The sequence below is a fragment of the Dipodomys merriami genome, unplaced genomic scaffold, assembly GCF_024711535.1.
Source record: "Dipodomys merriami isolate MVZ:Mamm:240054 unplaced genomic scaffold, mDipMer1.0.p SCAF_13, whole genome shotgun sequence".
Classification (NCBI taxonomy): domain Eukaryota; kingdom Metazoa; phylum Chordata; class Mammalia; order Rodentia; family Heteromyidae; genus Dipodomys; species Dipodomys merriami.
The window spans coordinates 4,800,930-4,826,298 of NW_027202604.1; the positions used below are offsets into that span (position 1 = coordinate 4,800,930).

At 39.7% G+C, this 25,369-nt stretch overlaps 1 protein-coding gene across 6 annotated transcripts in view; it reads left to right on the forward strand.

Annotated features, from left to right (window-relative positions):
- Nucleotides 1-25,369, forward strand: part of Sfmbt1 (Scm like with four mbt domains 1) — a 153,246-nt gene that overhangs the window by 66,470 nt on the left and 61,407 nt on the right. For 5 of the 6 annotated variants that reach the window (XM_070018534.1, XM_070018533.1, XM_070018532.1 and 2 more), the window contains one exon: nt 15,552-15,705. In XM_070018534.1, the coding sequence (XP_069874635.1) occupies nt 15,678-15,705 (28 nt within the window). In that variant the 5' untranslated portion in view covers nt 15,552-15,677. Of the gene's footprint in view, nt 1-15,551; nt 15,706-25,160; nt 25,208-25,369 lie in introns of all 6 variants that reach the window. The other variant, XM_070018538.1, reaches the window with a different exon arrangement.

Here is a 25,369-nt window from a genome sequence, read left to right on the forward strand (position 1 = left end):
TTTTAAATAACCATTTCCTGGTATTTATTTTGTTGGACTGTGAGTTGGTCTTTCTAAGGAGTTACCCTGAATTCTCCCCTGAATTTACCATATTTTAGTCAATGCATTTGTATATACATGCATACCATCTGGAATCTGGAATCACTTATACCTTTATAAATTAATTCTGACTTCCATACATGAGAGAAAATATGTATTCTTTGTCTTTCTGGGTCTGGTTTATTTCACTAAACATGATTTTTTCCAGGTCCTTCTAGGTCCTCCCCCTGCCTTTTTTTTCAGTATCAATCTTTCTCATGGATAAGTAAAATTCTATTTTTTTTGTGTGTGTGCGCGCGCGCATGTGTGCATGCATGTATGTATTATATACATCTTGGCTTTGGGGCTAGTGCTGCAATGAACATGATTGTCCAAGTGGCTTTACTGTATCCTAGTTTGTAATCTTTTCGATAAATGCCCAAGAGTGGAATTGCAGAATCACAGGAATAGTTATATGTTTAGTTTTTTGAGGAACGTCCATACTGCTTTCCAGAGTGGTTGAACAAGTTTACATTCCTACCAACAGTATACTAGGGTTCCTTTTCACCTACATCTGAACTATCGTCTTTATTGTTTATATTCTTGATGATGGTCATTCTGACTGGAGTGAGATTCTCTACTTTTCTAACTAGTAAGTCATTTCAGAATTGGGAAGGTTCAATAATTAGTGTTTTTGGCACCCTTCTAAATTAAAGGATGATTATGAGAGATAATGCTAATTGAGAGCCAGATTGCCCAACTAGATGGCCCAGCCATCCCAATTAGTTTTATTCAGCTAACTCCCTTGGTAGTCTTACCATCTCACTGAGAGAGACTAAGACGTGGCCCATACAGGATCCATGAACAGATGCCAAATCCTTTTGGGGAAGTATTCTTCCAGGGGCTCCCAAAATGCTTGCTGACCAGCTTTTGGAGAGAGATTCTTGAATTCTAATTGGGAATGTTGGTTTATTTTCTTTCATGTTGTAGAGTATGCTGATCTACCTGTGATTGTCCTTTGTTTTTCCTTCTGACAAATTCTGTGTTTTCATTAGATTGTTAGTTAAATTTAAGGTAACATTGAAAGAACAGTTTTTTCTCCATTTTTTTTGGGGGGGGGTCCGGTTGTGGGGCCTGAACTCTGGGCCTGGGCGCTGTCCCTCAGCTCTTCAGCTCAAGGCTAGCGCTCTACCACTTGAGCCACAGCGCCACTTCCGGCTTTTTTCTTTTTGCTTATGTGGTGCTGGGGAATCGAACCCAGGGCCTCATGCATTGCAAGGCAAGCGCTCTACCACTGAGCCACCTTCCCAGCCCCAAAAAGGTGTTGGGTATTTTTTTTTTTTTTTGCCAGTTGTGGGGCTTGAACTCTGGACCTAGGTGCTGTCCCTGAGCTCAAGGCAAGCACTCTATCACTTGAGCTACAGCACCACTCCCTTTTTCTCCATTTTTATTTCAGCAATTTGCTTACTAAGATCTTAGTCTAAAAGTCTGATTAGCTACACAGATTTACACTTGATATATTTTGCCTAATGACAGAAATAGCCTATCTTAAGGTTTTAGTTTTCCTATGTTCTGTTTTGAATAACAGATAATCTGGATTACGTTTCAGAGGATGAGTCAGGAGGATAAGGAATGTCAAGATCTGTTTTAGAATGAATAGTTGGGCAAACTGTTAGCTCTCCTTAGCTGTGCAAAGGACTTGTATGAATGAAGACACAGACTTATTCTGAGTGGGAAGCACCAATGGGGAGAAGTCATGGGTTTAGGGACAGTGTAAAGATAGTTTTACTTTGGTGGAACTTCTCAGAAGTAGAATAGATTGTCCCACAAGGCTACAAGGTAGCTGTGGGAGTTTTCTGTCACTGTGATGTTAGAATATAGAATGGACAACGTTTTTCTCAGGGATAGGTTGTATCTTAGACTGTGCTGCTAAAACAAAATACCTGATAATGAGTAATTTACAACCTATTTTCTCATTGTTCTGTAGACTGAGAGATCTAAAAGTAAGACCCTAGCAAGTTTGACTTAGTAAGGCTCCATCTCATTGGTGGTGCCTTGTTACCATGTCCTCACATAGCATAAGGTAAAAGGGAAAGAAGGCAAGGGTAGAGCAGCAAAGGCCTTTTCTTTTCTTTTTTAAAAATAATGGTTATAATCCATTTATGGGGAGATAGACTTTGTAATTTATTTCCTTCCTAAAATGCCCTACCTTTTAAGATGGTCATTGGGATTACTCTGTGTGCACGTGCATTTTGCTGACCCTCAACTTTTTTGTGTAAGGTCAGTGCTCTACCATTGAGCCACAGCTCCACTTCTCACTTTTTTTTTGTTCCTGAAGACTTAGTTTGCGTTCTAAATAATTTATACTTTTTATTCTCTCTCTCTCCTTCCTTCCTTCCTTCCTTCCTTCCTTCCTTCCTTCCTTCCTCCCTCCCTCCCTCCCTTCCTCCCTCCCTCCTCTTTCTCTCTCTCCTTCCTTCCTTCCTTCCTTCCTTCCTTCCTTCCTTCCTTCCTTCCTTCCTTCCTTCCTTCCTTCCTTCCTACCTTCCTTCCTTCCTTCCTTCCTTCCTAACCTTCCTTCTTCCCTTCCCTTCCCTTCCCTTCCCTTCCCTTCCTCCCTCCCTCCCTCCCACCCTCCCTTCCTCTTTCCCTCCCCCCCTTCTCTCTCTTTACAAAAAGAAACTTTCATTTTGTCCAAGGCTTGGGAGGGGTTCAAGGGTACTTGGTTAAGAAGGCACCCTAGTGGCTGAAAGGGAGTGGCAGAGGCAGAAACCATGATGTGAAGCAAAGAAAGGAGCCCCTCAAAAGCTGCTCAGGTCTGTGGCCTGAGGGTGTTTGAGGGTGGCATGTTGGACAGACACTTGCCCAGCCCAGTTGGGGGAGCCACTAGATAGTTAGGAGGTCACCTTTTATCTTCATAAGCATTGCCTTGTCATCTCGAAAACTAATTTTCTAAGAAGCCACAGAGTTGAGTGACTATGAGGCAGAGCTTCAGGCATGAAGGTCCAAAATGACTTGGTTTAGGTTTTTCTCCATGGCTAGGGCAGCTTCCATGACAATCCAGGGTTTTACTTTACTGATCTTGAGGTTTCTCCACATAGTGGAACAGCACAGGTCACCACTCAGTTTTGCATCTTCTTTGCCAACTCTAGGAAGAAGTGGCTTACACCTTCCAGAGCCATGTTGTCAGGACTGAAGTAGCCCAGAGAGATGCAGGAGGCCTGCAGTTCAAATTGACCAGGTGGTTGATGGTAGCCCCTGCCTCAGTGGAGTAACTGACAACTCTTGGAGGTCATAGTTAGTTGTCCATACCCAGCTAACCATAAAGACAAAAACAAACAAAAGAACCCAAAAACTGTGCTGACTGGTCCTTGAATCAGGAGCTGGTTGAGAAGATTCAGGTGTTGTGACAGAAGAGGAGATTTGAAGACAGTTGATGGAATGATGGAAAGAGACAGTCATAGGTTTGTTCTGCCAAACACTGGAGAGACAGATTTGTTGGACCTCTGGGCATGCTGTCCCTAATTTATTCTTTTTGACATAACTGAACTTGCTCATTATTCACTTGCTCAGTATGCTTCTTAGGGTATGACCTTGCTCTGTTTTTTTGCCTTTTTTTTTTTTTTTTTTGCCAGTCCTGGAGCTTGAACTCAGGGCCTGAGCGCTGTCCCTGAGCTTCCTTTTGCTCAAGGCTAGCACTCTACCACTTGAGCCACAGCACCACTTTGGCTTTTTCTGTTTATTTGGTACTGAGGAATCAAACCCAGGGCTTCATGCATGAAAGGCAAGCACTCTACCACTGAGCCACCTTGGTAGATGCTTACCATTACAGATTTTCCAGGGATACAAAGGGGCACCAGCATTACCTTCCTGTTGGGGTGTCATTTATTTATTTATTTATTTAATTTTTGGTCAGTCGTGGGGCTTGAACTCTGGGCCTGGGCGCTGTCCCTCAGCTCTTCAGCTCAAGGCTAGCACTCTACCACTTGAGCCACAGTGACACTTCCAGTTTTTTGAGTGGTTTATTGGGCATAAGAGTTTCACAGATTTCTCCTGCCTGCGCTGGCTTTGAACCATGATCCTCGGATCTCAGCCTCCTGAGTAGCTAGGATTACAGGCGTGAGCCACCGGCGCTCAGGAGGGTGTCTTCTTTGTTGTGTGCTGTTACTAGGGCCTTGAGTTCTTGCTTGTCTTTTTTCTGCTCATGGCTGGTGCTTTACCATCTGAGCCACACATTTAGTTCCATAGTTTCATTAACCGCGCTGCTGAAGATAAAAGTCTCCTGGGTTTGTTCGCTAGGCTGTTTTCTAACAGCGACTGTTAGAGTACCTTCTTAATTTCTGTTTTTTTTTTGTTTTGTTTTTTTTTAAATCTGATCATCTATGTAGATACCTGAAATGATTTTGAAGGTTAGAAACCTTTTCAAAGGGCCTCAGAATTTGCAATTAGAAATCTTCATTTAGAGCCTTAAACTCTTAAAAGATTACAGTGTATCAGTTTTATAGCACATGTCTACAGTTGAGGAATTTTAAAGATCTGACACAAAGTTTTAAAAAATGCCTGAATGTTTAATATAACGAAAACAAAATAGGTTACCCCTCCCAACTACAGCACATTTTATCTGTAGTTCAGGAATCTTTAAAATCAGACAGAAGCTTTTAAAAAATGCTTGTGTGCTTAATGTAACACCCCACCCCCATTCCACCAACTTCCTTGAGAGTTAGTTTGCTGAAAGATTTGCCAAAAGTACAACAGCTTCCCTTCAGCTCTCTTTTCTTGAGGCCTCTGGGATAAAGTTGAGCTTGCTTCTTGTTTCCTTGGGACAGGCTTTGTTTTTGCACTTTCCTGCTGAGTCTGTTTTTTGTGGACAATTTATTACACTGATTCTTTTGGCTGTTCTCTAAACTCAGTTTTAGAGAATTAATAAGAAAATACACTACAATTTAAGAAGTGTGTACTTTACTAGAAGTTGGAAGGATATTTGGTAGATGCAAAAGTGGACATCTCAGATCCTTAAGTGCTGAGTATCATCTTTGAAAGATGAATGCTTCATTCATTCATTCATTCATTCATTCTAGTAAGAGGTTCTTTAAATCTAGTGTTCTTTTAGGGTTTAGTATGCTGTAAACTTTTGCGTATATTAATTGCTTAAAAGAATTAAGATAACTATAAGATGGGCACTGTTGTAACATCTCCATTTTACAGATGAGGATGCTGAGGCATAGATTTATTTCTTCATTTGCCCAAATTCTCCAAATAGGCTGGGTCTTGAGGTTTCAATCTAGGCAGTCAGACTTTTGAGACCCTTTTCTTAGATTAGATTGTTCAGTTATTTTTGATACAGTAGTGATTATGGTATTGATTTTCTCCCATTTATGAGAGCTGTTAACTACTTAATTTTTAAAATTAAATTTACTGCTTGACAGTTTAGTCTAGATTGTTTTGTAAAATGTGTAATGCTGGCTTTCTTAGCTGAAGAAACATAGTTGCATGGAAACAAGGGCTTTGACACATTTCTAGTATTTTAATAAACACAATATTAGATATCAGCAATTTGTATGGTGATGGATTTCACATAAAATACCATTTTCTTTACTAGAAAATATGGCTAATTATTTTGATTTCTGGTGACACTAGGGTTTAAACTCACTACCTCCTACTTACTAGGTGGGCATTGTACAACTGTACAAGCTTATTCCTTATCAGATAAGAAAACTGAGGTAGTACATGGTAGACTGCAAAATTAAGCTGAGTTTTATTTTTATCACTAGTCAACCCTTATTTATTTATTTTTATTTATTTATTTATTTTTTGGGTCCGGTCGTGGGGCCTGAACTCTGGGCCTGGGCACTGTCCCTCAGCTCAAGGCTAGCGCTCTATTACTTGAGCCACAGCACCACTTCTGGCTTTTTCTGCTTATGTGGTGCTGAGGACTCGAACCCAGGGCCTCATGCATGCAAGGCAAGCGCTTTACCACTGAACCACCTTCCCAGCCCAACCTGTATTCTTATTTCAGCATTTTGTTATTTCGCTTCCCCTCCCCAAATTAGAAAAATGCATATACAATATTCAGGGCACCAGAATAAAATACAGTGAATACAGACAGGAGTTATACCATGGGGGAAGAACATACAAAAGAAACAAACAAAAAAATCACGTAGTACATTAAAAAAAAAAAAAAAACAGTGACAAAGGAGAAATCTCTTGTGTTCCTATCTTGGGGTTCATTTCACTTAGCATCATCTTTTTTTTTATTAATAAGTTTTGTGTGTGAATGTGTATGTGTGTGTAAATACCATACAGAGGGGTTACAATTACATGAGCAAGGAATCTTAGCATCATCTTATGTGCTCACATGTACATAGCTTTTGATCTTTTCTGCTTTTCTGGTAAGATTATCCTAGATGTTATGCTAGTTATTGCAAATATGGGAAACCGTGGGACCAGATCTTCACTAGCCTAATACAACAGACAAGGGCCTCATCTCTAAGATATAAATATATATCTTAGAACTCAAACAAGTAAATCCCCCAATAACAAATCCTCAAAAGAAACAACCACCCCATTAACAAGTGGGCTAAAGACTTAAACAGAGACTTCTCTGAAGAGGAAATAAGAATGGCCAATAGGCACATGAAGAAATGCTCAACTTCTCTAGCCATAAAAGAAATGCAAATCAAAACAACAGTGAGATTCCAACTCACCCCAGTTAGAATGGCAATAATCAAGAAATCTAATAACAACAGATGCTGGAGGGGATGTGGGCAGAAGGGAACCCTACTGCATTGTTGGTGGGAGTGTAAACTTGTTCACCCACTTTAGAAAGCAGTATGGAGGTTCCTCAAGACTCCACATAGAGCTCCCCTATGACCCCTCAATCCCATTTTTGAGCATTTACCCAAACACGGCCATACTAAGTTAGCTACCAGCACAACTATGTTTATCACTGCATTATTCACCATAGCTAAGATATGGAACCAACCCAGATGCCCCTCAGTAGATGAATGGATCAAGAAAATGTGGTACACACACACACACACACACACACACACACACACACACACACACACACACACACACACACACACACACACACACACACACACACACACACACACACACACACACACACACACACACACACACACACACACACACACACACACACACACACACACACACACACACAGGAATTCTGTGCTTCCACCAGAAAGAATGACACTGCCTCATTTGTTAGGAAATCTAAAGATTTGGAAAAAAAATCATATTAAGTTAAGTAAGCCAGACCCAAAGAAACATATATGACCTTTTAAAAATTTGTTTTTCTATTAGGTATAATCTTTCTTTTATTGTATTTTTATTTTATTTATTTATTTTTGGGTCTGGTCGTGGGGCCTGAACTCTGGGCCTGGGTGCTATCCCTTAGCTCTTCAGCTCAAGGCTAGCACTCTACCACCTGAGCCACAGCGCCACTTCTGGCTTTTTTTTTTTCTGCTGAGGAATCAAACCCAGGGCCTCATGCATGCAAGACAAGCACTCTACCACTGAACCACCTTCCCAGCCCTGTATTTTTAAGTGTTGTTTGTTATTATGGCTACTGATATTTTGCTAAACATAGTTGAAATAGTGTATAGCTTGTTTTCCAGTCTATACCTTGTTTTTTTTAAAAAGTTGGTTATGGTTCTTTTGGCCAACTGAAAGTTTTAAATGTTTATTAAATCACACATATTCATGCAAGTAGGCATCTGTGCTTGTAAATATGCAGTTGACTATTCACTAAAATAATAAAGCTCTTATGAAGAAAAACACTTGTAATCCTAGCACATAGGAGGCTGAGGCAGAAGGATCAAGAATTTGAGGATAGGTTGGGCAATATAGCAAGATCCAGTCTCAAAAAAAATCCATAAATTTATGAAATACTAAATAAGATGAGCAAGGCCTGTTCAATGAGATATTACTTAAGTGAATAAATTTTTTATTGTTATCATAAAGATGACATATAAAAGGGTTACAGTGTTACATAGTTAAGTAAAGAGTACATTTTTGCTGGGTGGTCATGCTTGTAATCCTAGCTACTCTGGAGGCTGAGATCTGAGGATTATTGCGATTCAAAGCCAGCCTGGGCAGGAAAGTCCGTGAGAGCCTTCTCTTCAATAAACCCCCAGAAAACCTGAAGTGGCACTGTGGCTCAAGTGGCTTTGAGCTGAGCCCTACTGGTCAAAAGAAAAAAAAAAAAAGTATGTTTCTTTTTGGACAATATCCCTTCCCTTACTCTCCCAGTTTTCCCTTCTGTCCTCATCCACAAGTTGTATAGTTCATTTTCAACATAGTGTCTAGTAAGTATCACTGCTATATTTGTTCACTCTTTGTCCCTCCATTAATGAATAACTCTTAATGTGTTCTGGTCACAAGACTTACTGTAATAACACAATCAACAATAAATAAATGAGGACAGGTAAATAATATGAGTAGGAAGTAAATGAATTACATTTCCGTGTAGTAAGTCCCTGGATATTTTGCTGTTCTTTCATCACTGCATAAAAAGGCAGCAGACTAGCAATAAATAACAAAAGTCTTCGTCAATTTATTTCTCATGATCCTATTGTGATGAATCAGTTACTCATTGGCTACAATCAAAGTGATGATATAAGGCTGAAAAATCATCATCACAGTCCTAGCTTTCAGCTATATCTCCCACCTCATGGTTTTTGGCTCTGATGATTCCTTTATATGTTAATAATAATATTATTATTATTAATTTAGTTATTTTTTTCTTGTCCTGGGGTTTGAACTCTGAGTCTGGGCACTGTCTCTGACCTCCTTTTGTTCAAGGCTAGCGCTCTACCACTTGAACCTCAGCACCACTTCTGGCTTTTTCTGTGATTAATTGGAAATAAGAATCTCATGGGCTTTCCTGCCCAGGCTGGCTTTGAAGCACAGATCCTCAGATCTCAGCTTCCCAAGAGCTAGGATTACAGGCGTGAGCTACCAGTGCCTGGCTTTTTAGTTGGCTCTCTGAACAAAATACTGTAAGGTATTCCACGTAAGCAGCAGATGACACCTTCATCTACTGCAGTGAACCCATAGATATTTATTAGTATTGGCTTTTCCCTCCCATCAAAACCATGTTGAACTACCAAGACTTAATATATGGAGATGATCTAAAAAATCAGTGCCAGACATTTGACCCTGTCTACCTTCCATGACAGTTAACATTAACTCAGTCATTTATTAACTAGCCAGTTTTATCCTAAGTATTCTTCATAGATATTTTACTATCATTCTAGTAGTCCTGAGAGGTAGGTGAGGTAGATACAGCACAATTATCTTCCTTTTACAAATGATGTGGTTGGCACAGTGGTCACCTGTCATATAGCCAAGGAAACAATGGACATGGGCTTTAAAAAGTTAATATATACTCTTCATTTACTTGATTCAGTGATACAAATAATGTTACCAGTGCTTTCATGAATATACCCTAAATGCTTCTAGGGGTATGGCCTGTCATTTCATTCCCTGTTGGAGGACATAATGGTCTCCAGTTTCTCACCATTATAGATAATTCTGTGGTTAAAAAAATTAGTTATGTAGCCTTCCACTTTTATCTTTTGCATGAAATATTTGGGACTAATCTATATGTAAGCATTTTTCCACCTTTCTTGCCAATACTGGATACTTTCAGTTATAAAAGTTTTACTGATTAAGCCAGGGGCCATGGGCACACACCTGTAATCCTAGCTACTTGGAATGGTGACTTGGGAAGCTTGTTGTATGAGGCCACCCTGAACAGAAAATGTCATGAGATTCCATGTCAGTAGAAGAATCAGGGCATGGAGGTACATGCCTGTAATCAACTATGATGGGAAACATAAAATAAGTGGATTGGGGGTCTAGGCATCCTCCTGGACATGAAGCATCATCATTTCAAGACCATCTCAAAATTACTGAGACAAAAGGGGTTGAGGGCATGGTTCAATCTGCCTAGCAAGCCATAAGACCCTGTGTTCAAACCCTCGGACACACACAAGTTTTGTAATAATTTATAAGATGAAAAAGTAATATATCATTAAAATTTTTGTTTTTCTCATCACTAATGGGAATTTATTGTGTTTTGTATGTTGAGATATTTTCACCTATGTTGTCTTTGAATTTTATTTATTGTTTTTTTTTTTAATTTTATTTTATTTTATTTGAGAACATACTGTACAGAGGGGTTACAATTACATGGGCAGGATAATGCATACATTTCTTACCAAGCATTGCAGCCTCCTCCTTTGTTTACCCTTCACCATGAATTTTATTTATTGTTATCTTTGCCCATGCATATTGTCTTTGAAGTCTCTCTTCATGGTTTCTCTGTTTAGAGCCAAAGTAATATTTTTAGAAATACAGATTTGATCATTTCCTTTCTTTTCTTTAAAAAAATTTTTTTTTATTGTAAAGATACTATACAGAGGGGTTACAGTTACATGAGCAAGGTACTGAGTACCTTTCCTATCAAGCACTGTTACTCCCTCTTTTGTTTTTCTCCTACCATCCTTTTCCTTCCCACCTCCCCAATTCCTCCCTCCTCCCCCCAAAGTTGTAAAGCTTGTTTTCAGCATAATGTCTTGTACATCTCATTGTTACAATGGGTCATCCTGTATCCTTATTTCAGCATTTTATATCCCTTTCCCTCCCCAGAATCAAATACAGTAAAAACAGGGGTTATCCATGGGGGGAAGAACATACAAAAGAAACAAAAAAATCACATACTACATTATAAATGTAAGCATTATGCCCACCTTTGGTCCTCAAGTCCACCCAGACCTGAGCTCCTCCCAGTCCTGGAGTTCCAGCCCTACAGCTGGCCCCTCTCTCTGCCCAGACCCACCTGAACTCCCATCTACCTCACTTCCTACCCCTAGATTCCCCTGCTACCTGGATAGGGCCAGGCATCATGTGCTCCCTCTTGGGGGAAATATGGCTCCTCTAATAAATCTTATAATAATCTTTCTCCTGTGCTTGCCTGCCTCTGCGTGGTCTCCTGGGATAGATGTGATGGATCCTACAATAAGTACATTAAAAACAACAGCAAGACAGATAAAACCTCTTGTGTCCCTATCTTGGAGTTTATTTTGCTTAGCATCATCTTATATGGTCATATGTACATAGTTTTTGACCTTTTCAGCTTGTCCTAGACATGTACTAGTTATTGCAGATAAGAGAAACCATGGGACCTATGTTTCTTTGGGCCTGGCTTACTTCACTTAATATGATTTTTTCCAGGTCTTTCCATTTCCTAACAAGTGGAGCAGTGTCATTCTTTCTGATGGAGTGTAGAATTCCGGGGTGTGTGTGTGTGTGTGTGTGTGTGTGTGTGTGTGGGGTGTGTGTGTGTGTGTGTGTGTGTGTGTGTGTGTGTGTGTGTGTGTGTGTGTGTGTGTGTGTGTGTGTGTGTGTGTACCACATTTTCTTGATCCATTCATCTACTGAGGGGCATCTGGGTTGGTTCCATATCTTAGCTATGGTGAATAATGCAGTGATAAACATAGTTGTGCTGGTAGCTAACTTAGTATGGCCGTGTTTGTGATCATTTGGGTAAATGCCCAAAAATGGGATTGAGGGGTCATAGGGGAGCTCTATGTGGAGTCTTTTGAGGAACCTCCATACTGCTTTGCAAAGTGGTTGAACAAGTTTACACTCCCACCAACAGTGCAGTATGCTTCCCTTTTTGCCACATCCCCTCCAGCATCTATTGTTATAGATTTCTTGATTATAGCCATTCTAACTGGGGTGAGTTGGAATCTCACTGTTGTTTTGATTTGCATTTCTTTTATGGCTAGAGAAGTTGAGCATTTCTTCATGTGCCTATTGGCCATTCTTATTTCCTCTTCAGAGAAGTCTCTGTTTAAGTCTTTAGCCCACTTGTTAATGGAGCAGTTGTTTCTTTTGAGGATTTGTTGTTGGGAGATTTATCCTTCCGTTTCTCAGCACTAACAACAATGTTAGTGCTGGTGGCTTATACCTGTAATCCTAGCTACCTGAGAGTGTGGTTTAAGGCCAGTGTAGACAGAAAAAGTTTTTAAGATTCCATCTCAATGGAAAGAAGCTGGGTGTGTTTTTATCTCAGTTAAGATGGCAAGCCTAAAATAGGAGGATCTATGAATGGTCCATGTACATGCCTGGGCAGGCAGTAAGATGCTATCTCTGAAATAATAAGCACCAAAAAGGACTGTGAACATGGTTCAAAGGTATAGTATGGCCGGGTGCTGGTGGCTCACGCCTTCAGTCCTACTCAGGAGTCTGAGATCTGAGGATCACAGTTCAAAGCTGCCAGCCCGGACAGGAAAGTCCATGAGTTTCTTATCTCTAATACACTACCAGAAAACCGGAAGTGGCACTATGGCTCAAGTGATAGAGCATTCACCTTGAGCTAAAGAGCTGAAGGACAGCACCCTGGCCCAGAGTTCAAGCCTCAAGACTACCAAAAATAAAAAAAGGTTGAGTGCCTGCCTGGCAATTATGAGGCCCTGAGTTAAAAACCCAGAACAAAAAGAAAGAAAATAACTCCTAGTTTCTTCCAGTTGAGAGGCAGTATAATCGTGTTTGAGGATATAAAGTAGAGAACAGTTTGCTAGGTTTAAAACTTGATATGATCTAGCTATCGGTCCTGGGGCAGGTACAGAATTATTTTTGTGCTCACTGGGTGGAGTTTTTGGGAAATAGTAAATGGACTTATATGTTTAAGTGCTTAGAACAGCGCCCAGCACATTGTAAGTCCTCAGTAAATAATAGTCCCTTTTACTTCTTTCCCTGCCTAGTCTTGTGCCACTTACACTGTTGGAGAACACAATGACCTTCTCTCCATTTCTCACTTTCCAACAATATATGTGACTGTTCCCTATGCCTGGGTCATTATTCCCTTTCTCCTTCTTTTGCCTAACTGTTGTTTCTTCTTATACTCAGCTTAAATGTAATTTTTTTTTTCAGGAATATGGTCAGTGACATCTCAATTTAGGTTAGATCTGACTTTATATTTTGTCTTAGCACCTAATACTTTTCCTTCATAACTCTTTAAATAATTGTTTTAAAATAAGTTGCCCAATTCCCCAGTTGAACATAATAAGCCTCATGAAAGCAGGAGCCATCCTCTCATTTTACCTCCAATTCCTTAAATAGCGAATGGTAATTAGATGGTATTGATAAGTATGAAGGTAATGAAATGAATTAGTAGATGAAGTATTGCTGTTCAAATGCGTGGGGTAGAAAATTAAACCCTGGGACGGTAACTTGACTTTAAATATCAGTCTGTTTTTTATTGAGCTCTTTATATGAGAAAGTGTAGGTTTGATTGCTTATAATGTATGATATATTTGGGAGGACCAGCATTTATTTAAATTGGAGAGTGACAGTTCTGATAACTATTAAAGGCTGAATGGGTCTTTACCTCATTTTATTTGCTATGATAATATATGAGCATAGCTAGAATAGAGTGAATATGGTAAAAATAGATTGTTGACATGAAAATAGAGCAAATGAAACCTATTGAATCTGTATTAGGAAGGGAGAAGGGAGGTAAGGAGGATACAGAAGGGAGAAGATTTATTGGAATACATTGTGTACATGTCACAGTAATATCACAGTAAAATCCATCCCTGTGTATTTCATGTTTACTATATCCATATTTACATCCAAAGCTGTTGTGCTTTAGGTAGCTGATACCTTTGTAAGGAATATATTAAAACCTTGACAAACTTTAAATTAATGATTGAAGCTGTTTATGAGAACCAATTACTGAGGAATGCAGTAGCACTCAAATCTCTTAAAAGGATGTGGAGTTTAATTTTGTAGAATGTCACTCTGAAAGCTACTCTATAAAGTACGTATCCTACTTTTATAGTTTTCATGATCATGCCCTTACAGTTAGTTCATGATCATGCCTCCCTATAGCAAATCCTTTTTAATTTACTCTTTGTAATTTATCAGGCATGAATAAAAATACTGTTGTTATTTTGCTTGGGTACAAAACAAGAATAAATAGATTAATCCATTCTGCAATGTGAGTGAACCTCAAAATCATGCCCAGTGAGCTGGGCACCAGTGGCTCATGCCTGAAAAGCTGGAAGTGGAACTGATGGAAGTGGAACTGTGGCTCAAGTGATAGAGTTGAGCTAAAATGCTCAAGGACAGTGCACAAGCCTGAGTTCAAGCTTCAGAACTGGTACCTCTCTCTCCCCCTGTAAAATCATGCCCAATGAAAGAAACCAGTAGAAAAGAACACATATTATTCCATTTATTTGAAATGTTCAGACAAAGTAGATTAGTGGTGTTTGCACTGAGGGGTGAGTCTGAGGAGGAGCTGCCACATGAATGTGATGCTCTTCAGGAGAACTGATATATTCCGAAGTCAGTTTAATGGTGATTACATGCTATGTAAATTTACTATTAGATTTATATTTATTGTATATTATATATTGTATTAATATTATATATTATTATACTATTAGATTTATATTTAAAATAGGAAATTTTGGTATGTGAATTATGTTTCAAACAAGTTATTTAAGAATGAGTGCAAGCTGGGTGCCAGTGGCTCATGCCTGTAATCCTAGCTATTCAGGAGGCTGAGATCTGAGGATCCAGGTTCAAAGCCGGCCCGGGCAGGAAAGACCCATGAGACTCTTTTTTTTTTTTATTTTTTATTTTTTGTGAACATACTGTACAGAGGAGTTACAATTACATGGTCAAGATAATGAGTACATTTCTTATCAAGCATTGCAGCCTCCTACTTTGTTTACCCTTCACATCCCTTCCCAGCCTCCCCCCGCTCCCCACCCAATCCCGCCCCCCCCACCAAAGTTATAAAGTTCGTTTTTGACATGACGACTTGTACTTCCCCATGAGACTCTTATCACCAATAAGCTACCAGAAAACCTGAAGTGGAGCCGTGGCTCAAGTAGTAGAGAGCTAGCCTTGAGCTGAAGAGCTGAGGGACAGTGCCCAGACCCAGAGTTCAAGCGCCACGATAGACAAAAGAAAAAAAAGAATGAGTGCAGAGCTTATTTTGGAAAGATTCTATTTATAATTGAAGAACAATATATTGATAAGTTTACTTCTGCATAATATTCTATAGAAAGGAAATGGAAAACTAGATAAAGATATGATATTTTGAATTTTATTTAGTTGGTAAGACAGAGATTTGAAAGGTAACCCTATCCTTGGAACTGATTAGGAATGGGAATTTTTATGGAAAGGAATCAAGGTACAAAATATAGTGATTTTAATTTTAGAGGGTAGGATTCATATCCATATTGATTTGTTGTAATCTTTAAATATCTTATCAAAGCTTTTGATAGCTTCCCTCTCTCCTTCCCAATCCACTTCTTTCTACATGCACCAGCACACACAGAAGTTTCTGTTTAAAAAAAGTTGTTAGTTCCTCCCCCCCCTCCCCCCAGTAATCTTTTTTTTTCCTCTTTAAATCTGTCAACCAACCCTGTCAAATGCCATGTTGAGATTCAGGCTATCGTGTGTTCTTTTTGTCTTTTTAGCACTTTGCTTTGGACCTTGAATGCCCACTGGACAAACACTTGAAAATTGCAAGTTACCTGGAGACCATAGCAGAACCACAAAGCCTTTCCTTTGTATGGGGAGGAAGTATCCCATGTGCTGTGGAGATGAGCGGGGAGCAGCAGCCTGATGCAGGTATTGGTACTGATGAACATAATTTATTCTATAGAGTGCAGAATTATATTACTTGTCTTCATTGTATCATCTGACTTTCTACCACTTAAGTTCTTCCAAGTCATTAGTTGTTTTTCATTGCCATCTCCTGACACTTGACAAATACTACCAGTACTATGGAATACTACTAATAATGCTTGCTTAAAAAATAATTTTTATGAACAAACTTAAAAATAAAATTTTAATTTTGATGGATTCTTTTTTTATGGTACTGGGATTTGAATTTAGGGCTTCATGTTTGTAAGGCAGACCCTCTACCATTTGCTTTAGTTATTTTTTATATATGATCTTGCATTTTTTTCTCCCAGACTGGCCTCAGACTATGCTCTTTTGCCTCTCAGATAGCTAGAATAGACAGGTGGGTAACCACCATACCCAGCGTTTTTTGTTTTTTTTTAAACATTAAAATGTGATCTCACTTTTTGCCTCAAGTTGAATTCTCCCAATTTCCTTCTGAGTATCTCAGTTTATTATTCATTTTGATTTATTTTGAAATAATTTGTGGGTTTGAGGAAGCTATGAAGATAACATTGATAGTTTCTACAGTCCCTCCACTTAGTTTATCCCATTCCTCATACAACAGTAATACAATATAAATCCAGTTGATATTGGTATAAAATATACTTCCATGTAGACTCTTGTAACTCCCTATCAAGATATAAAACTATTATATTGTTGTGAAGGTTTCCTATGCCTATTCTTTCTTCCTAACTTCTTTAACCTCAGACAACTATTCATCTATTCTCTATCCTTATAATTTTAACATTTATAAAATCAGTATATTACTATTGTGATTTTTTGCTCATTTGTTTAAAAATAATAGCCCTGCCATGCACTGGAGACTGAGGGTCTGTAATCCTAGCTATTTAAGAGGCTGAGATCTGGAGGTTTGAGGCCAGCCTGGGTAGGATAGTTTAAGAGACTCCATCTCAAACTTACTAGCAAAAAGTGAAGATAGGCATGGCTCAAGTGATAGAGCATCAACTGTGTGAGCAAGCTGAACAAGCCTGAGTTGAAACCCTAAGACTACAAAAAAAAAAAGAGAAAAGAATAGCCTTAAAATAGGTTGAAGTCTTAATTTGTCATTACTTTTTATTGCTAATAGTATTTCATGCATGTATTCTAGTTTATTAACTACTTATCTATACATTTTGGCATTTTCTAGTTATGGCTAAAAAAAGTAGATATGAATAATCACATATTTTTTGAGAGTTTCTTTTTTTAATACGACTATGATTTTTAGTGGATAAATGCCACAAAGTATTTTTAGGTTATAGAGTTAATAAAGAAATTATCAGACTACTTTTCAGAGTGGTTGTACCATTATTATCAGTGGCAGACATATAATAGCTCTGCATTCTTACTGGTTTTTTTTTTTTTTTTGGTCGGTCGTGGGGCTTGAACTCTGGGCCTGGGCGCTGTCCCTCAGCTCTTCAGCTCAAAGCAAGCGCGCTACCACTTGAGCTACAGCGCCACTTCCGGTTTTCTGATGGTTTATTGGAGATAGGAGTCTCACGGTCTCTCCTGCCCGGGCTGGCTTTGAACTGCGATCCTCAGATCTCAGCCTCCTGAGTAGCTAGGATTACAGGCGTGAGCCACCAGCGCCTGGCTGCATTCTTACTGTTAATTTGATTTTTGTGCTCATCATGGGGCTTGAACTCCGAGTGTGAGTGATGTCCCTGAGCTTTTGTGCTTAAGGCTAACACTCTACCATTTGAGCTAGAGTTCTACTTTCAGCTTTTGGTGGTTAATTGGAAATAGAAGTCTTACAGACTGCCGGGCGCTGGTGGCTCACGCCTGTAATCCTAGCTACTCAGGAGGCTGAGATCTGAGGATCGAGGTTCAAAGCCAGCCCAGGCAGGAAAGACCGTGAGACTCCTATCTCCAATAAACCACCAGAAAACAGGAAGTGGCGCTGTAGCTCAAGTGGTAGAGTGCTCGCTTGAGCTGAAGAGCTGAGGGACAGCGCCCAGGCCCAGAGTTCAAGCCCTACGACCGACCAAAAAAAAAAAAAAAAAAAAGAAGTCTTCCAGACTTTCCTGCTCAGGCTCACTTCCAATTGTGATCCTCAGGCCTCATCCTCCTGAGTAGATTGGATTGCAAGTATGAGCCACCAGCACTTAGCTTGAAACTGTCATTTTTATGTAAGACATTCTGCTAGCAGGACAGTAACAGCTCATCATGCTCTTAATTTGTACTTTCCTAATGATCCTAATGTTGAACATCTTTTTATGTGTGTATTTGGTATCCCTATATTCTCTTCAGTGAAATAGCTCTTCATATTTTTGGCTCATTCTTAATTAGTTGGTTTTATTTTTTTTAACAAGGATTTTTTTCTAAATTGTAGTATTTTTAGTGTCTTATCTGCAAAGATAATTACTTGTTGCTCTAGATGTTACACAGTAACATTTTATTTGAGTCACGCATGGACACTTTACCTGCTACTATATTTCTTTGTCATCCTGTTAGTTATAATACAGTTGTGCTAAATATTTTTTCTAAATATTGTAGGAACCATTTCAGACATTGTTAACATTGTTGCTTTAACTACTGAACATAATTTTTAAAAGGAAATATACTTTTCAATATTTTTACTTTTCTCATTGTCATTTATTCTTGCCTGATATTCTAGGATTGTTTTCTTTTGTCCTTTGCCTTTTGCTTTGGGTATATTTGCTGGCAACAAATTTTCTTAGTTTCTTTTTCTTAGAATTTGTTTGGGATTGAACCAGGGGGGTCTTGAACATGTTAAACAAGCAGTCTACCATTGAGCAAAATATCTAGTTCTTAGTTTTTTTGTGTGCTGTTCTGTTTTTTTTTTGGGGGGGGGCAATCGTGGGGCCTGAACTCTGGGCCTAGGTGCTGTCCCTGAGCTCTTTAGCTCAAAGCTAGAGCTCTACTACTTGAGCCACAGTACAGCGCCACTTCTGGCTTTTTCTGCTTATGTGGTCCTGAGGAATCAAACCCAGGGCCTCAGGTATGCAAGGCAAGCACTTCACCACTGAGCCACCTTCCCAGCCCTAGTTCTTAGTGTTTTGAGACAAGGTCTTGCTATGTAGCCCAGGTTAACCTTGAACTGGTGATCCTTCCATCTTTATATCCTGAGTACTAGGATTAGAGGCATATACCAGATAGCCCAGCCCTCATGCTTTATTGGATATTTTTTCTGGATATAGAATTTTGGATTGAAAGTTCTTTTTCTTTCAGTTCTTGAGAAGTGTTGTGACATATCCTGGGCTCCATTGAGACATTTGCTGTCATGAGACTTTTCATCCTCTCAGAATGAGACTCTTGCCACTGGTTTAGGAGAGATGTTGTTTCTTTTATTTCTTTCAAGATCTTTTTTTTTTGGGGGGGGGGACTTTTAGTTTTCAGAAGTTTGAGCCTGGTGTTTCTTTTCATGGCTTTCCATGGTTTTATCATGTTTAAGCTTTTCTCAGCTTCTTGAAACTATAAGCCTTATGTATTTTGCCAAATTGAGAAGTTTTTCAGTTACTTTTTCCTTAAATACTTTTTTATTTTTTTTTTGTTGGTCTTGGGGCTTGAATTCTGGGCATGAGCGCTGTCCTTCAGCTCTTCAGCTCAAGGCTAGCACACTTCCACTTGAGCCACAGCATCATTCCAGTTTTTTGGTGATTTATTGGAGATAAGAGTCTCATGGACTTTCCTGCCCAGGGTGGCTTTGAACTGCTGTCCTCAGATCTCAGCTTCCTGAATAGCTAGGATTATACGCATGAGCCACCAGTGTCTTGCCTTAAATGCTTTTCAGCCCTCCTCACTCTCTCTTCTTCACCTGGAACATGAATGGAACTGGGTTAGCTCTTTTAATATCTATAAGTTTTTGAGGCTCTTTGTTTTTTTAAGGGTGTTTCTTCTTGGTTGTTTGGGTATATTTTTATTATCTTGTTTTCAATTTACTTCTTCTATTTACTTCATTCTAATATTGAGCTTGTACATAAGAGTTGTTAATATTTTAAATTTTTTGTTATGTTCAGTCCTAAAATTTACTATTGAAATGACAAGGAGAAGCATAATTTCTCTAGCTAAAAATGCCACCCTCACTATCAAACAAGGCTCAGCAGCTTAGTTGGAACAGATACTCTAGTTCTTTGCCTTTATTAAGTCTGTAATTTTGAAATGCTCATCCTATATAATTTTTTTCTTTTTTGTCAGTTGTCAGGCTGGAACTGAGGGCCTGGATGGTGTCCCTGAGCTCTTTTTTTCTCAAGGCTAGTATTCTACCCTTTGAGCCATAGCACCACTTGTGGTTTTGGAGTGGTTAATTGGAGATTAGAGTCTCACAGGACTGTTCTGCCTGGGCTGGCTTCAAACCATGATCATCAGATCTCAGCTTCCTGAGTAGCTAGGATTACAGGCGTGAGTGAGCCACTGATGCCCAGCTCCTATATCCTTTTTAGCAGTATTTTTTTTTTGGGGGGGGTCCAGTCATGGGGCCTGAACTCTGGGACTGGACACTGTCCCTCAGCTCTTCAGCTCAAGGCTAGCCCTCTACCACTGGAGCCACAGAGCCACTTCCGGCTTTTTTTCCCCCTGCTTATGTGGTGCTGAGGAATCGAACCCAGGGCCTCAAGCATGCAAGGCAAGCGCTCTACCACTGAGTTACCTTCCCAGCCCTTCAGCCAGTATTTTTACTGCTTTTGTGGGAAAATAAATTTACTTTGCCATTTTAGAAGTTGATTTATTTTGTTTCGGCCTTATTATTAACTTTTGGATTACCTGTGTGTGTATTTGAATCTATTGCTATTGTTTATTTGATGATCAAATTGATCATTCTGGACCAGTGAGAATTCTTTCAGATGGCATCCTGTGTTCTTTTGATGAGATACCATCCATCTTTGATATCAGTCCTTTTTCAGGCACTCTAAGATTCCTTGGTATCCCCTGTATATATATTGCTCCTAACTTAGAACTTGCCATTTCTCTAAGTTTTTTTTTTTAAAGCCTTTCTTTTCTTTGTAACTTTAAAAAAAGATAAATAAACACCTATTTTTTTCTTTTGTCATACTGGATTTTGAACTTAGGGCTTTATACTTGCTAAGCAAGCATTCTACCATTTGAGCCAACCTCCAGCCTTTTTACTTTTAGATTATTTTTCACTTTTGTCTAGGGCCAGCTTCAGTCTATGATCCTCCTACATATGACCTCCCATGTAGCTGAGCTGACAGGTATGCACCATCATTCCCAGTGTGTTGATCAAGATAGATGTCTCTATTTATTTAGTCAGTTTGTCAGTTGTGGGGCTTGAACTTGGGCCTGGACGCTGTCCCTCAGTGCTTCAGCTCAAGGCTAGCGCTCTACCGCTTGAACCACAGCACCTCTTCTGGTTTTCTGGTGGTTTATTGGAGATAAGAATCTCATGAACTTTCCTGCCTGGGCTGGCTTTGAACCGTGATCCTCAGATCTCAGCCTGAGTAGCTAGGATTACAGGTATGGGCCACTGGTGCCTGGCTTCTCTTAACTTTTTATTTAGGCTGGTTTTGAAGCATGTCCTCCCTATCTCTGCCTTTAAAGAATCAGGGATTATAAGCATGAGCCACCATGTCTGGTAAAAATGCATATCTTTTGAAGACAAAAACTCATGGTTTCATACTAATATTTACTAATAGTATATTAATATTAGTAAATATCTATATTTAATTTAAAATTGCACGACTTTTACTTCTTTGATTTTATGCTTTATATTGTCCTTTGGAATTTTTTTCCTAATGATGTTAATATTATTTCTTATTTGCTTTGATACTATAGTAGTCCTGTAGTTGTTTGAAAATTATGCAAGCATTCTATAAATAAAATAGTAGTCTGCAATTTAAATTTTCTTGTTGACTCTTGCCTTTGAAACGTTTTCCTGAAGTTTGCTGTCAGAGAGAGAGAGAAAAGAGGGGGAGAGAGAGAGAAAAGAGAGATGGGAGAGAGGGAGAGAGAGAAAGAGAGAGGGGGGAGGGAGCGAGAGAGCGGGTTCATATGTTCATGGTACTGGAGATTGAACCTTGGTTATTACCCTGCTCTACCACTTGGGACATACACCCAAATATGGTGCTAAAGGTTGAACTCATGTTGTTGTGCTTGCTAGACTTGTGCTCAACCACTTGAGCCATGCTTCCAACCCTGTTTTTTGTTTTGTTTTTGTATCAGTACTGAGGCTTGAATACAGAGCCTTAGCACTGTCCCTTCGTCTTTTTTTTTTGGTCGTTGTGGGGCTTGAACTCTTGGCCTGGGCACTGTCCCTCAGCTCCTTCAGCTCAAGGTTAGCCCTCTACTACTTGAGCCACAGCTCCACTTCCATTTTTCTGGTGGTTAATTGGAGTCACTTCGACTTTCCTGCCGGGGCTGGCTTTGAACTGCAATCCTCAGATCTCAGCCTCCTGAGTAGCTATGATTACTGGAGTGAGCCACCGGCACCTGGCTGTCCCTTAGTCTTTTAGCTGGTACTCAACCACTTGAGCCACAGTTCCACTTCCAGCTTTTTGGTGGCTAATTGGAGATAAGTATTTCATGGACTTTCCTCCCAGGCTGAATTCAACCTCAATTCTCAGATCTCAGCCTCCTGAGTAGCTAGGATTACAGGTGTCAACCACTGACACCAGGCTCTTTGGTTGTTTTTGAGGTAAGGTCCTTCTTTCTAAAGCCCAGGCAACTGATTTATAATGGAGTTGCAATCCACTACTTTAGGCTTATCTTCTTACTAGGATCATAGGCTCATGCCACTACGTTCAGCTTCCCTCCATGGAGAAGGAGACTCTTGAACATTTTTGTTAGGGCTGGCCTGGAACTGCAGTCTTCTCATTCTCAGCCTCCAAAGCAGCTAAGATTACATCATGAGTCACTATTGCCCAGTTTCCCTTTTTCTTTTCTTTCTCTTCTCTTCTTTCTTTTCTCTTCTCTTTTCTTTTCTTTCCTTTCCTTTCCTTTTCCCTTCCTTCCTCCCTCCCTCCCTCCCTCCCTCCCTTCCTCCCTCCCTCCCTCCCTCCCTTCCTCCCTCTCTCTCTTCCTTCCTGGACATGAGTCTCACAGACTTAACATAAGAGTCTCGGTGGCTCAGTGGTAGAGTGCTTGCCTTGCATGCATGAGGCTCTGGGTTCGATTCCTCAGCACCACATAAGCAAAAAAGAAAACCTGGAAGTGGCATTGTGGCTCAACTGGCAGGGTGCTAGCCTTGAGCTGAAGAGCTGAGGGACAGCGCCCGGGCCCAGAGTTCAGGCCTCACAACCGGACCCAAAAAAAAGAAAAAGAAAAAAAAAAAAGAGTCTCACAGACTTTCCTGCCTGGCATAGCTTTGAATCGTGATTCTCAGATCTCAGTCTCCTGAGTAGCTAGGATTACAGGCCTTAGCCACTGGTGCCCAGCTCAGAGATAAGCATCTTAATGGACTTTTCTGTCAGGGCTGGCTTCAAACCACAGTCCTCAGTGCTCAACCTCTTGAGTAGCTAAGATTACAGGCATGAGTCAATGGTGCCCATCTTGTATTTTCTTTTGAGATAGGGTTTTGCTAATTTTGTATGAGGTGTCCATGAACTCTTGAGCTTCCTCTACCTCCTAAGAATAGGATGGGTGAAGAAGGGAGGGAGAGAGGAAAGGGAGAGTGATAGAGAATTTTTTTAGGGGGGGTGGGGAGGCTTGAACTCAGGGCTTGGGTACTGTCCCTAGGCAATTTTGCTTAAGGATAGTGCTTTACTGCTTTGAGCCACAGAGCCACTTCTGGCTTTCTGCTGGTTAATTGGAGATAAGAGTCTCACAGACTTTCCTGCCTGGTCTGGCTTTGAACCACAATCCTCAGATCTCAGCTAGGAGTAGCTAGGATGACAGGCGTAAAGAATTATATTTTTACATGGCTTAAAGGAGTACCATTGTGAGTTTGGTTTTAGCTTTGCAACTATTAGGCTCTTTTGTTTAAGTTCATTTGCACTTTCTTGAATTTTTTTCTTTCAATTATATATTTTGTAGTATTGAGGTTTGAACTTAAGGCCTCATGCTTAATAGTCAAGGCTTTAGCACTTAACCCATGCTTCCAGGTCATTGTCATAATCATCTTCTTTACTTCTAAGAAAAGTTCTTGCTTTTTGTTTTTTTTGTTTTTTTTTTTTTTAAATCTGGGGCTTTCTTTAAACTGTGTGTAGCTATGATCACAATGCTAGCTCATTGGTTGAGATGGCATCTCTCTTTGCTCAGGCTAGCCTCAAATCATACTCCATCTTATCTCTGTCTCCAGAGTAGATGGAATTATAGGCAGCCAGGAGCCCCCTTTCTTGGCTCTTCTTTGTTTTTAATTTTTAATTTTTAATTTTTGGATACAAGGTCTCATGCATCCCAAACTGGCCTGCAACTCATTATATAGCCCAGGCTGGCCTCAAACTTGGAGTTTTCCTGACTTACCCTTCCAAGTACTGAGATTTTAAATTATGTGAAGTATCTACATACTTTCAAAGTCAAATTTAGATAACAAGATTTTTACTTTTACCCTGATATCATTAATCAGTCTTATTTCTCCTCCACCTGTGCAACCACTTTCCTTACTTTCTAATTTATTCTTCGTGTGTGTGTGTGTGTGTGTGTGTGTGTGTGTGTGTGTGTGTGTGTGTGTGTGTGTGTGTGTGTGTGTGTGTGTGTGTGTGTGTGTGTGTACACATACTCAGACTCATCTATTTCTCCCATGGTATACAAAAAGTAGAGGTAAGCTGTTCTTGGGGTTGGTGGCATTGCTAAGTGTAGAGCATCAGCCAATGAGCAAAGTGGCTTAGTGGTAGAGTGCTTGCCTAGCATGCATGAAGCCCTGGGTTTGATTTCTCAGTACCACATAAACAGAAAAAGCCAAAAGTGGTACTGTGGCTAAAGTGATAGAGTGCTAGCCTTGAACAAGCTCAGGACAATGCCCAGTTCAAGTCTCAGGACTGGTAAAAAAACAAAAAATGAAAAAACAAATCTCGGACTGAGACCAAAACAAAAAACTGTTCTGGGCTGGGTACCTGTGGCACATACCTGTAATCCTAGACACTTCAGGAGGCTGAGTTCTGAGGCTCATGGTTTAAAGTACCCAGGCCTTTATCAAGCCCCTTCACTACCAATACACACACACACACACACACACACACACACACACACACGCACAATACACACACACACACACACACACACACGCGTGCACACACACTATTCTTTACTGTGGTTTCATTTAATGTATTTTGGAGACTGTTCTACTTGAGTATATAGAGATCATTTTCATTGCTTTTTACAGCTATGCCAAACTAAAATGTCTTGATTTTAAAGTACAGACTCAATGGATATACTATGTATTCAATCAGGTCATTATTGATGGACATTGGGATTATTTCCAGTTGTGGTACTGCAAACAGTGCTGTAATGAATAGCTTTGTACATATGTCTTTTTGTATTTTTGCTAGCATATCTTTGGGATAGATTCCTATAAGTGAGATTGCTGCATCAAAAGGTAAGAATATATTTAATTTTATTGAATATTGCCTAGTTTTCTTCTACAGGAGTTGTTATTATGCTTTATTTGTCATATCACAGCTTTTATGGAATACATCGTCAGACTTTGAAAAGTTTTCCAGTCTGAACCTGGACACAGTGGCACAGGCCTATAACCTTA